The sequence below is a fragment of the Nyctereutes procyonoides genome, unplaced genomic scaffold (assembly GCF_905146905.1).
Source record: "Nyctereutes procyonoides isolate TBG_1078 unplaced genomic scaffold, NYPRO_anot_genome, whole genome shotgun sequence".
Lineage (NCBI taxonomy): Eukaryota > Metazoa > Chordata > Mammalia > Carnivora > Canidae > Nyctereutes > Nyctereutes procyonoides.
The window spans coordinates 12,955,343-12,969,279 of NW_026575137.1; the positions used below are offsets into that span (position 1 = coordinate 12,955,343).

General features: G+C 45.5%; 1 protein-coding gene across 2 annotated transcripts in view; it reads left to right on the top strand.

The window, feature by feature from the left end:
• Positions 1–2,588: 2,588 nt before the first annotated feature.
• MATN2 (matrilin 2) overlaps positions 2,589–13,937 on the top strand; it is a 136,252-nt gene continuing 124,903 nt past the window's right edge. For both annotated transcript variants that reach the window (XM_055303433.1, XM_055303434.1), the window contains exons 1-2: positions 2,589–2,834; positions 13,645–13,814. In XM_055303433.1, coding sequence (XP_055159408.1) covers positions 13,670–13,814 — 145 coding nt within the window. In that variant the 5' untranslated portion in view covers positions 2,589–2,834; positions 13,645–13,669. The remainder of the gene's footprint in view (positions 2,835–13,644; positions 13,815–13,937) is intronic.

Consider the following 13,937-nt stretch of genomic DNA (forward strand, 5'->3'; position numbering starts at 1 on the left):
GAAGCATTGTCCTGGGCTGGAGTACAAACCCAACCACAGCCTTGCAATGCTCCCATCTGAACCTCCAGTCCCAACCAGTTGGCAGCTGGCCCAAAGGAGAAATGTCTCCTTTCCTATGTAAGACATCCTGCCCTTCTCCTTGATGAGAGAATGGGGAGCGCCAACAGTTTACATGGGACTCAAGCATCATCAATCACCTTGAGAAACAGTGCAAGGGAGGTAAACCTGCAATTTTACATTTCTCCTCACCCATTCAGTACAAGGTTTATTTTGGGTTATAGGTCTGTGAACCAACCTATCTGCACTTTGGTTTCTGGTCCCCTTTCATTTAATAGTCTCAGTCTGTTTCAATCTGCCCTCTAGAAAGCAAACCATAACAAAACAGAAAGTTTTAATGTTTATAAGGAACAGATGAATTCATATGTTAAAAGTCTCTATGAGGTTAATCACAAATGTGAGTCCTGGGTCAAATTATATCCCCCACCCCAGTCCTAACTCCACAATAGACCACATGTGGAGATACAGAACTGAGATTTGAACCCTGTATAGCTATCAGGTGTAAGGAATTTAAACATTTTTTAATTTTACATTTTTAAATTTAACAAATTTTTAATTTATCCATTTCAACTAACTCTTGAACTTTCAGATACTATATGCCCTCATTCTTGTCTACTTATACAATTGCCTGCATGAGAACTGAAAATCTTAAACCCATACTTCTGAATAAGATTCTCTGTACACTATGCTGGTAGCAAGGCCTCTGGCAGAAAGAGCAAATCTGGGCTTTCCCCAAGAGCCTCTGTTATCAAATTGCGTTCACCTAGAAGGTAACAGAGAAGTTAAGGAATTATTTTTTCTGACTTGATATTTCAAGACATTGAGCTCGCTTTTGCTTCCTTTTTTTCTGGCAGATCTGAACTGAAGATCATTCCACAAGGTAGAACAACTCATTAAACTATTTGACTTGGACCCAAGGAGTGCTACATACAGAGATTCATATTCTGAAGAATTCTGATAGAATTCCCTGGAGAAAAACACCCATTTTAGTTGGCATATACTGGAGTCCCTGGAACCAGTTACTCAGTTACAATTCCTTCAAATTTGGAAGGATTTTGGAATTGCTATTGTTTTCTCAGTAAATTACTGGATCATACTGGTGTCTTGGAAAAAGGCAACACATTTTAAATGCAAGTTTCCATAAACTGCAGCTCAACCTCCCCAGCTCCTAGGGGATTTTCACTGGCTCAGACTCAGGAAGAATTTTCTTCTGTGGGATCCAAGACTTCAGAGACCAAACATTTCCTGAAGACTTTCTTTGCTTTCTGACCTCTACCTACCTCCTCCCAAAGACACACAAAGAAACTATTTCTGATCTGCTCGGGTAGCCAAGAGTGCCTGGTGGGCCTAAGGTGCAGGTTAGGGAGACAAGGGAACATGAATCCCAGATTTTTTTCTCTGCATATGGCACCATGGAGTTGCCTGATGGCTTGAGTGTGTTAACCCCTTGCTTTATGGCTGGAATTTTTAAATCCCACTCCTGGAACTTTTCTGAGGAATTGATTTTGTACATGGTGTTCATTTATATTCCAGAAAGCAACTCGATCATAAAATAGGAGTGATGGTTAGGCAAGGCAGTAAAAGGAGTTAAGGCAGCCAAGAGCACTTAAATTATCAGACTCTGGCACCTCCAAAGGTATTGAAACTCATTAGTTTTGCTGCCTTTCTCCTGTAGCTTGTTAAAACCTGAGCTGGGTGGGTTGAGTTAATGGTTTGGAGATAGAATTTTGGAGACATTATTAGGAGATGTGCTGGCCTGGTGTACATTGCCCACTCACCCATGCTGGTCAGGAGCGGCATGCAGTGTGTGGAGTGGCTTGCCAGCCCCTTTCCCTGCCGCTGACCAATCCTGTCATCTGCATCCCTCCTATGTTCTGCGGGGACCCCTAAGGTCATGTTCTCCCACCTTATAAAGTTGCAAATATCTTCAAAAGTCCTGTCAGAGCTCGACTTTCTCTGCTTCTTCAGGGTAGGAACTTTGTTTCCTCTCTCTCCTGGCATCCTTACTCCCCTCCTCACCCCCAGAGGCCTGGCCTGGTCCCTGGCCAGTGGATGCTCTGTTAATACGAACCGGCACTGGGGGGGGGGGGTGTTCTGGGCGCTGCCAAGACAGGGCCTGGCACTTGTCACCAATTATCCCATTCTCGCCATTTCTTCTTCATCACCATCATGGATGGATGCCTCCTGCAGATCATGACCTCAAGTTCAGGACAGAGTACCCCTGCCAGGCCTCCCTGCCCTCGGAGGTGCTCTCTCCCCGCCCCCACCCCACACTTGGCTTTGAGGCCAAGTCCCTCAAAGCCTCTGTTGTTCTGAGTCTCCGTCCGGACCCCTAGAGTCTGAATCCCGCCTGGGCTTGCGGAGGGAGCGAGAGGAGCGGGGGGGGGGGGGGGGGGGGCTAGGGTGTCCGGTCCCGGCTGCCCGCAGGGTGGGGCTGCACTCGCGGCCGCTCCCTCTCCGCGCCGCCCCGTCCCCAAAGACGACAGCCCTCCTCCAGCCCGGCCCGCTCCCACCCTCGCCGCGGCGCCGCCTCCCCGCCTCCCCGCCGCCCTCCCGCCCTGGCCCCGGGCCGCGCAGGCAGCCGCGAGCGAGGGGAGCGCTCTGGGATGGGACTTGGAGGAAGCGGCGAGGGAGGAGACGGCGGCCGCGGCTCGGACTCCTTCCACCGCCCGCGCGAGCAGCGCCGGGGCAGGGCCGCGTCTCCCAGGAGGCCGACGACCGAGACCCGGGGGGCCGCGCCCGTCCCGCCGCCCCGGCGCCCGCGGTAGCGGCTGCAGGTGAGCGGGGCGCGCTTCCGCCGGGGCTCCGCGTGGCCCCGCTGCCCCGAGGCGCTGACGGACCGACCGAGGGGCCCGCGGAGCCGGGGCGGACGGGCGCGCGCAGACTGTGCCCCCCCCCACCGCCGCTGCGGCCCCGCGCGCCGCCTGCAGCCAGGGGCCCCCCGAGCGGCCCCGACGCGGGGGCCAGTAGCTCCGGACCCGGCTGGGCGCGCGCGGGGCCGCAGCGGCGCTGCCCGGGCCCGGGAGAAGTGGGGCCACCCCCGGCGGCCCAGCGGGGCGCGCTCCCGGCTCCGGGCTCACGGCGCGGCCGGCGTCCTGCAGGGCCCGGTGGGGGCGCTGTGTCCCGCCGCGGGGACTCCGGCCCGGGCTCCCGCGGCCCTGGGGAGACAGACTTGTGGAGTGGCCGTGAGGCGTGAGTCCTATCCCAGCGGCAGGCCCCGATGCGGTCGGCTTCTTCCCCGCGGTCGGCTGGTATTTTATGCCGTGTCATCTGTATTGGGTTCTCGGTCCCCCCTGCGCTGTCTCTCCATTGTGGAGAGAGGACAGAAAGGGGAGGGCATTGTGTGCTAGTTGCTGGAAACCGCAAGGACGGTTTGGGGAGGGGACAGAGGCATGAGGACTCCCTGTGGTTCAGGTCTCCAGGATGGGACCATGGGAAGGTAGATCCTCAGGACAGACAGCCACTCTGAACTAACCCGACTGACTGAGTTTCAAATTGTCATGAATCAGGGAGCCAGGATGCATCTGCACCAAGTGCATTGAATGGGCCTTCCAGGAGAAGGGAGGTCGTGGGGGTTGGTGGTCAAGGGCATAGAGTCTGGAATTAGCCTGCCTAGGTTCAAACGCTAGCTGTGAAGCTCACAGGTCGGTAACCTTGGAGTTACTTAACTACTCTATGCCTCAGTTGTCTAATGGGGATGGTAATACCTGCAGGGCTGTGAGAATTAAAGTCCTTCGAACAGTTCCAGGCACATCCTAACGCTAGGTAGTGAGTTTCATGACCCCTCTTTCCAGGGAAAGCAAGGAGTTCCTGTGAGCAGTCACCACCTCCCCAACTCAGGAAGATAGCCTCATCACAGATACATGAAAATGACAGATAATCGTATGTGTTTAACTGGAGTTTTCCATTCTGGACTCCACTCCTGCATAGCTCTCCTTGCCTGCTTTCTCAGGGACAGTGTCATAAGATCATATCAAGATACCAAAATGGATTTATGGCCTGGAAAGTTTCCTCTTAGACTGTGAAGTTTGGTGCCTTAGAATCCCCTTGGGAATGCAGAGATCTGTGGCTCTTTACTACCTGTTCATACTTTTATTCCTGTCAGTAGAATTCAGCCTCAGGCCTCCCAGCTGCCAGGACTCTTTTGTAAACCAGGGCTCCAGGGTACCTTGCTCCTAGCATCCAGACACAAGCAAACTGGAGCCACTGTGGCCTGAGCTCACTCACTGGAGATGCCATAGCAGAGTCCCCCTCTGAGATACCTTCATATGGTTGTCAGGCCCTAAGCTCTTATCAGCGAACACTATGTATCTCTGTTCAGCAAGAGGTGGTTGTAATGTGGCTTGAGTAATGTGGCTCAAAATTTAAAGAAAAGTGGGCAGCCCCAGTGGCTCAGTGGTTTAGTGCCACCTTCCGCCCAGGGTGTGATCCTGGAGACCTGGGATCGAGTCCCACGTTGGGCTCCCTGCATGGAGCCTGCTTCTCCCTCTGCCTGTGTCTGTGCCTCCCTCCCTCCCTCCCTCCCTCTCTCTCTCTCTCTCTCTCTCTGTGTGTGTGTGTCTCATGAATAAATAAATAAAATCTTTAAAAATAATTTAAAGAAAAGGAAATAGAAGATTGCTTCTTGAAAGATAGAAAAGCAATAAGAGGGTCTTTGGAGGCCCTAGAAGGAAATCCCACAATTTTCCTCGAAACAGGTGTGACTGGTGCCTAAAAGAAGGCAAGGAGTAAAGCAGGGGTGTGGCTGGAGAAAGTGGTAGAGACAGGCTCAGGTCTCAGGAAAAGCAGGCCAAAGGGTGTGATGGGTGTAAACGCTGGCAAGCACATGGTGTTGGGTGTGAAACTGGGAAGGCAGTGACAGCGGACGTGCTAAGACTGAGGGGGTGAGTGGTTGAGTTTAAGGCCAGTCAAGTGGGTAAGAGAGTCTCTAAGTGCTTTCCTCAGGACTCACTGCTCTCTGGTCTGCAGCACCCATGTCCCTGGGACTCCCCATCTTTAGGGATGCTCAGGAGGGCTGCCCTCTTTAATGTGCATATGAGAATAGCTCAGGAGGGTCATGGGGAGATGGAGGCTGAAGTGCCATGGAAAGTGGAGCATGTCGTCACTGTTCCTAGTAAACAGCACCAGAGGCACTTCCAAGGGACCAGTTGCCACTTGGAGCTCCAGACTGTGAGGTCATCTTTGAACCCTGCCATGTGGCTTGGCAGACAGCCATTGCTGCCTTACCTGACAGGATCCTGGAGGGGACTCAGAGAGGAAGGCAGGGCTGGGCTTGATTCCAGAGGCTTGAGCTGTTGTCATGAATTGGTGGTAATGACGATGTCAGTGATGAGAGGCAGTGGAGGTACAACCCAGAACACACTGAGCTGGGCACCTGAGGGACCTGGGTTCCAGTCTTGGCCCCATGTGTCTGCTGGTATATGTGTGTGTTTGTATGTGTGTCAGGGAGGGGATGGCTGGGGGGAATTGTTGAGGTTAGCATTGTAGCGTAAGGCCAGGTTATGGGACTTAGGATGCCACAAAGCACGGATACAGCAGGATTATTTCTCATGAATGTGTAATCAGCATTCTGATGAATCAATAGAACATTTTCAGGACCCCAAACTCCCTTCATGCCTTTTTCTATGCACTGACACTTAAGTGTAACCACTATCCTGATTCCTATGATAGTAGATTAGTTTTATCTATTTTGAATTTTATTTTGTTCAATAATATGTTTGTACATGTATGATGTTAATGCATGAAGTGGTAATTCATTCTTTTCTCTTGCTGCATAATATCTCATGTATGACTCCAGCACAGTGTATCATTTGGGTTCTTTCCATCAGTTCATTTTGAGAGGGAGTGACTACCTACCCACATGTCAGTTGTTATCAACTCAATCCAACCAGCAGAGAGTAAGAGACATTGTACAAGGTTATGGGGTGGGGCTGGATGAAGGGTTAATGTGTGTGTGTCTGTGTGTATGTGTGTGTGTGTGTGTGTGTGTGTTGGTGGGGTAGGTGGGGCAGTGTAGCATTACAACACAGGGCCAGGTGACAGGGCTTTGAATGCTAAACCAAGGAATCTAGATTTTATCCGATAGGCACGTGAAAGTTGGAAGTCACTGGCAGCTTTTGAGCAGGCGTCTGATTAGCACAATAGTGTGTTGGGAAGATTGAATTCAGCCCTGGTGCTAGATGGATTCAGTAGGAGAGACTTAGAAATAGTCTATTCGTTAGGACGAATGTTCAATTCCACCTTACAAAAAAAAAAAAAACTGAAATAACAGTGGCTTAAAGAAGGAAGTTGATTTTTGTCTTGCATTCTAGAAGCCTGGAGGCAGTGAGTCCAGGGTGAGGGTGGGGTCAGGCACCCACAGTCCTGTGCCTTGCTTTACCATGTAGCATGGCTTCTGTTTCCATCGTGGATCATGGTTAAAAATGATTGCTGGGTATCCAGCCACGATGTCCTCATTCCAGCCAGGAGGAAGGGGAAAAGCAAGGAGGTCGTTCCCATCCCTCCTTTAGGATGCTTTTCAGAAGTTGTACATACCATGTCCACTGCCATCCCCTGGCCAGCATGTAGTCACAAAGGCAAGAAGGGAGAACTGGGAGCCATGGTCTTTATTCCAGCCTGTCACAAGTCTGGTTAAAAAGTGGGGGTAGTACTAAGAAAAGAGAGGAAGGAAGAAATTGGAGGATAACTGCCAGTGGTCTCTCTGATGGGAATAAAGTTCTAGGGCTGTGACCTTGGTATGTACGGAAAGAGAAGAAGACATGAGTGACATCATGGAGAAAAAAATGGCAGGACTTGGTGCTTGAGTGCATGGGAGGGAAAAAAAGATATGGAAGGAATGATCATATATACCAAAATATGAAGAGAAGGTTTTTTTCCCCAAAAAAATTATTCCTTAGAAAAAGAAGAAATTGCCCTATATTTGAGGCCTTGCAAAGGCTCTCAAAGAACAGGGACTCTAGCAAATATTTTGAACAAACTGCTGTTTGTGGAAGGTACATTAGTCAAAACATTCTCAATCAATGTGCTAGTTTTAGATACGTATAGATACACATCAAAAGAATAAAAATTAACTCAAATTTTCTAATTATTTTTGAGGGCAGAATTTCACAATTCTGCAAGGATTGGATGATGCTGGATACAATCCTTTAAAGAACAACACAATGAATGACTAAGTTGCTGAGATGGTGATTTTGTGCCTCCAAGACATATACTGTCCTCATGTTACATAAGTGGCACCTGCTGACGGGAGATAAAACCTCCAGTGACAGCATCAGCTATGGGTCTGGAAAGTGCTGTATCTCAGACAACTTAGACCAAGTGAAGAGGTTAGAAGACTCAAAAAGTATCTTTAGTGTTGACAGAATAGTGATGCTTAAAGGGCAAGCATTTGAAAACATTGTTTTATGAAACATTTTTAATGAAAAAAACCATATTTCCACAGTGATATATGGTTTTATAACTTAAACAGTTTTGAATGTGCATTTGTGACTAAGTTGATACATTAGTTATTATGACTAAATATTTGATATTTCACCTATATCCTTTTAAAATTACATATTTAACTCGGCCAAGAAATTTGAGGGAGGGAATCCTCCCATCATAGGAGATAGCCATCAGGGCCACCTATATTCAGGCAAATAAACTACAGAGAAAGACATGAGCTAGGACTTGGCAGTTGTTAGCTGGAGAACTGGGGCCAGTTTGATTCAACATTTATTGGTCTTTTATTGGTCAGTAAATGTGTTTATTCAACATTTGTCTGTCTGTTTTCTAAAAACATATTTATAAAATTCAGCCCCCAGCACATGGGTGATACAGTAATGACAAGGTCCCAAGGAACAGCTCACAGACCAGTCAGGGAGACAGATCTGGTAGCAAGAAAAATAAACCAAGTGCTAGAGCAGACAATGAACCCATTGTTAGCGGTGTATAGAAAAGTCAATCCTAATTGGGAAAATTGGAGAACATTTTAGAGAATCGGGTAACACAATGAGCTGAGCCTTGAGGAATGAATGCAATTTTAATTAATGTAGAACTTCTAAGCCAAGGGACCAGTGTGGAGGGAGGCAGGCACCCAGTTATGACAAGAATCTGAGTTCCTCTGGCCTGAGAGATGGTGGGGAGAGAAGCTTGGCTTTGCCACTTAGCTAGCTCTCAGGCCTTGGAGAGTATCTGCCCATCTGTGAATCTTAGTGTCTCATTCATGAAATTGGAAACTTTTTCACCTGACAGATTGATTGTAGGGATCAAATGAGATGATAATATACAAAATGCCCTGGCACATAGCAGGCACTTAAGTATGAATGGCCTACCCTCTTTTTCTTCTTGTCCAGAGGCAGAGTTTACCACCTTGTAGAAAGCTATGTCCAGGCTACTTTACGATGGCAGGATTGTGCTGGCCTGTGGCCTGGTGTAGGCCAAGAAGCATTCGCAAGCCACACCTCTCCTTTGACAGCTGACTCATTAAAACCCAGAGGGATAAGTTACCTAACTGGGGTCACATGGGGTATTCTAAAAGGGGCAGGCCTCTCCTTTCAAGGCCCACAGCACATCCTGCTGGCTTTGGTGGGATTGCACTCGCTTGACAATCTACTTGGAATGGTGATGCTTAGAAAAACCCAAGGCTGAGAGGGTCAGAGCGATCTCCTCTCTCTCCTTCCCCACCCTCTTGCTAAGGCTAAATGAAAAGACTCATTGTCCCATGGAGAGGAGAAAAATTGTGAAAACAAAAGTCCAAGTTGTTGTATTTTTTAAGAAATATTCTTTCTGTGCCCCTAAATGCTTCATGGAATCTGTTCAGATTGAATTAACTTCTGTTTCCCAGCACAACAATCCCCCTATGCACATACATGAAAGGAACTGTTTCTCAAGCATCAGTCCACTTCCCAGCTAGAACTGGCTCCTGCTCTTCAAATGCAAGCAGCTCTAAGTGCGCAGCGAGAAACATTATTAATATGGGTTCCATGCACTGACCTTTTTTTCTTGTTTCACTGCCACTGCATTTTTTAAAAAAAAAATCTATCTTGCCTGTATTAACATTGTCATACTGGTTTTATGTTGGCCTGTATACAATATTCTTTCCCCATTCCTTTGGTTTCTTTCAAATAGCTTTTTTGAAGTATAGCTTACATACAATAAAATTCATTATTTTTAGGGGACAATTTGATGAGTTCTGACAAATGCATAGAGTCATGTGACCTCCACCATACTTGTGATATAAACACTTTCATCATCCACCCACCCACCCAGATTTCCCTTGTGTCCCTTTGTAGCTGATCTTTACCCAGCCCCAGGCCCTGGAACCACTGATCTGCTTTTTGTCATATACTGTTTCTCTTTACTGAATGTCACATAAATAGAATCATATAGTATATGGTCTTTTTGTATCTGGCTGCTTTCACTCAACATAATTATTTTAAGATTCAACCTTTAATTGCTAAGTAGTATTCCATTGTGTGGATGCACTACAGTTTATTTTCCATTCATCAGTGTGTGGACATTTGAGTTGTGTCCTGTTTTTAGCTTTTATAAATAAAGCTTCTATGAGCATCTGAGTATGAGTCTTTGTGTGAATATGTTTTCCTATCTTTGGGGTAAATTCTGAGGATTGGGGTTGCTGGTGGCAAGATGAAATCTCTCAATCTCTCTAGGACTGATGCAGAACTTTCAGTGCTCAAACATGGACAGTTCTGGGAAACCAGGACAGCTGGTCACCTGTGCTGCATCATTTAGCAAACGTATATTGAACTTCATGAGAAACTGGCGATTTGTTTTCCAGAGTGGCTGCACCATTTTGTATTCTTACCAGCAATGTATTAGGGTTTTCATTTCTCCACATCTTCCCAATATTTGGTTATATCTGTCTTTTTAATTTTAGTTTTTCTAATGGATTTGTCATGGAATCTCACTGTGGTTTTAATTTACATTTTTCTAATGACTAAGAATGTTGAACATGTCTTCATATGACTATTTGTCATCCAAATATCTTCTTTGCTGATGTGACTGTTCAGATATTTCACATATTTTCAGATGGGCTATTTGCCTTCTTCTTATTGAGTTTTTAAGAGTTTATATAGTCAGATATAAATAACAGATTAGATAGGTTGTACAAATCTTTTCTACCAGCTTGTGACTTGCCATGCCATTGCATTTTGAAGAAAGAGTTTTCAATATTTTCCGATACTAACATGTATTTTTAAGTTATATATTTGCATGTCATTATTCTATTATACTGGTCAATTTGATGTGCGTTAAATGGGTTAATATGACAAAATGAACAATGTGTACTTTACATTACTTGGTTTGATCGCATATTGATAAGAATACAGCAAGTAGCTTACTGAGCCCTTACTATGTACCATTCAGTGTTCTCTGTGCTTTATATATATGGACTCATTTAATCCGTACAAAACCAGGCCTATTTCTTATTCCCACTTTAAAGATGAGGAGACTGAGGCACTGAGAGGATAGGAGTAACCTGCTCAGTGTTAAGACACCTAGAAATGCTTGGTTCTGTGTTTTCTTTTTCTTTAAGTAAGCTCTATGCACAACATGGGACTTGAACTCACCACCTTGAGATCAGGAGTCTCATGCTCTACTGACCAAGCCAGCCATGTGCCCCATGTTCTGTTTATTTTTCACGCCCTACCCTTCATCTATCCTCAGTGCCTTTTGGTTAGTGATGGTGACCTGAAAACACAAGCAGTTCTTGAAATCAGCAGTAAACTCAACCACATGAAATGGTATTGTTTATTTTGAAAATGGTAATCACCCATCACGTCATGTCTCAAATGTTTGGATATAAATGCAAATATGTCAGGTCGGCAGTAGGCCTAGAGCACATGTTGTATAGTTTTGAAATAAAGGGGGACTTGGTATTTTTTCAGTTTGGACAAAAAAGGGGAAAGCAGTAAAATAATAAATCACATATAAATGACATAACACACTTACAATGTCATATAAAATGTGATACATACCCAGGAAGCTTGAAAGCAAATAGTAGATTTAAAACCAGGGAGAGAGGCAAAATCTTCTAAGTGTTCTTCCTTTTCTCAGAAGGAATCTCGGTTACAGCTATAAAAAGGGGCCAATCTAATTAGTGAAGAGTTTAATTCATTTAAAAAGTTGGGGGCAGTAGTTATCAGTAATGAGCCAGCCTGCTTTGGAGCTTCACCTCTTTTATCAGCTGCACGACCTGAGGTAAATTATCTACCTTCTCTGAGTTACTGTTCAAATTAAATGACTTAATACATTTAAAGCATTTGGCCCAGTGCCTGGCACACAGTACGTGCTGAATAAATATTTGCTAGTTTTAATATAATTTTAATGCACAGGGGAAAGTGAGTTAGTTCTATACAGCAAGTGTGAGAAACTGTGGACTTTGAAGGTTGACAGCCTGGTTTATCTCCAGGTCAATTCCTGAGAGCAATTTGCTGAAAGAATAATTCACTAATTACTGAGTTTGTCTTTTTTTTTTTTTTTTTTAAGTTTTAGGAGATAATCCTTGCCCTGGCCCCATCCTGTTCCTGCCTCTGACAGCTATACTCTTTCACAGCTATACTCTTTCACAAATTGTTTTCTAGGGATTTGGCTTGCAGCTGACTGCTGACTGGGCTTTCTGTTAGTCAATGAATTGGTAAATTGACCTGCTTTCCCTGGGTTTGAATCCCTGCTTTGCTACTTACTGTAGCTGTGTGACTTTGATCAAGTTACTGAGCTTCTCTGAGCCTCTGTGTCCTTATCTCTAAAAAGCAGAAGTAATAATTCTGATTTCTACGAGATAGATATGAAGATTAAATGAAGTCAGTTGGGTGAAATTGCCAAGCATGAAACAAGGACTTAGTAAAGATTTGACATGCAAATGATGTTACTTAAATGTTGTTCCTCTTTAAATCTTTCCCCTCCCTACCTAATTTATATAAATTAATAAATTGCAATGACACTCATTATATTCATAGAAAATGAGAGAATAAATTTAAACCTAGTCTCAGGACATTACCTTCTCCATGAAGTTTAGCCAGGCAAGACAGTCTTTTTTTTTTTTTTTTTTTTTTTTTTTTTTTTTTTTTTTAGGATTTATTTATTTACTTGAGTGAGAGAAAGAGAAAGAGAAATAGTGAGGGAGGTAATAGGAAGGGACCCACAGAGAGAGAGAGAGAATCTCAAGCCAGTTCCATGCCGGGCAAGGAGCCTGACACAGGGCTTGATCTCATGATCCTGAGATCATGACCTGAGCTGAAATCAAGTGTCAGATATTTAACCACCTGAGCCCCCCAGGTGCTCCCAAGCAAAATAATCTTGCTATCACTCACCATGTGGCCAAGTACCTTTGTCATCCCACGTGGAGCATGGAGATTGGCCATCCTGGGGAAACCTGGTTCTGACCATGTCGCTTCCCTGCTTAGAGTCCTAGTGAGCCTTTATGCCAGCCAGCCTCCAGCACCAATACAGAAAAGCGGTAAAGGCGATGCTGTTCTGGTAGACTGAGTGCTTCTCTGGTTGAAAATCCCCTTGCGGAGAAGAAATGTGTGGGAGATATCAGAAAGGGACACAGAACATAAAGACTTCTAACTCTGGGAAATGAACTAGGGGTGGTGGAAGGGGAGGAGGGCGGGGGGTGGGGGTGAATGGGTGACGGGCACGGAAGGGGACACTTGACGGGATGAGCACTGGGTGTTATTCTGTATGTTGGTAAATTGAACACCAATAAAAATTAATTTATAAAAAAAAAAAAAAAAGAAAAAAGAAAAGAAAATCCCCTTGCTCCTGCAGATCCCTGGAACTCAATTCAGAGTTAGAATCCTTATGCACCTAAGAGCTTCCTGTTCAACACCGGGTTTGATCCTATTCTTCTCTGGTCCCCTAGCTCCTTTGCTCATTTGCTTGTGCCCACTTCCCCATGTGTGCCAGGCACTATTCTGAGTGTGTATAAATTCACTCAATTAACTAATATTATCCCATAGTCCCACATGGCTCAGGAGGTAAGTAGCTTGGCCAAGGTCATACACAGTGAATGTCAGTCAGGATTCAAAGCCAGGAAGATTGGTGCCAGAGTCCAAGCACTTAACTACTGCCCCATGCTGCCTCTTAATAGATGTGTGTGGGAGGCAGGGAGGCTGGGAGGCTTGCTATGTGATGCTACCTTGTATCAGTCATACATTGATCCCTTGGGAATTTATATATAGTAATTTGTACCATACACTATTATTAGGCTGAAAGAATATGTTACTTGGAATCTTCAGATATAGTTTTTCCTTTTCCAAATCCAAGATATGATTATAATAATTGATAATAAATAATTGAGGAAAAATTTTAGGACAGATTTTTTTCCCCCTGTCAAGTTTTCCATTCAGTCTTACAGAAATGAAAGTGATGAAAAAATTTTAATATGCATACCCTGCGTAGAGTATCCAAGAACCTACCATTGGAAGTTACTTGACTTCTTAAGGATGAAACACGTAAATGGCATTTTTATGGACAAGTGGCATTTCGATACTGAAAAAGATACTCGGCACAGCAGGTCTGTAGCCCCTAGAGTTCAAATAGACCTGGAAATCTCACCCTGCTTCTTTCTCCTATTTGTCACAGCTTTACCTTCTTCCTCTTCCTGAAAATGGAAAAGATGCTGGTGGGCTGCTTTCTGTTGGTCCTCGGACAGATCCTCCTTGTCCTCCCTGCTGAGGCCAAAGAGCGGACTCCCCGGAGGTCCATCTCCAGAGGGAGACATGCTTGGACCCACCCCCAGACGGCCCTCCTGGGTGAGTGACAGGGGCTCTACCTATGCAGCAAGCAGGAGGAGGTGGTCAAGTGTGGACCTCCACACCCGGGGATGGATACATGTCATTCGGGAAGCCCTCCTATCCCTGGGTCTCCGGGTGGGT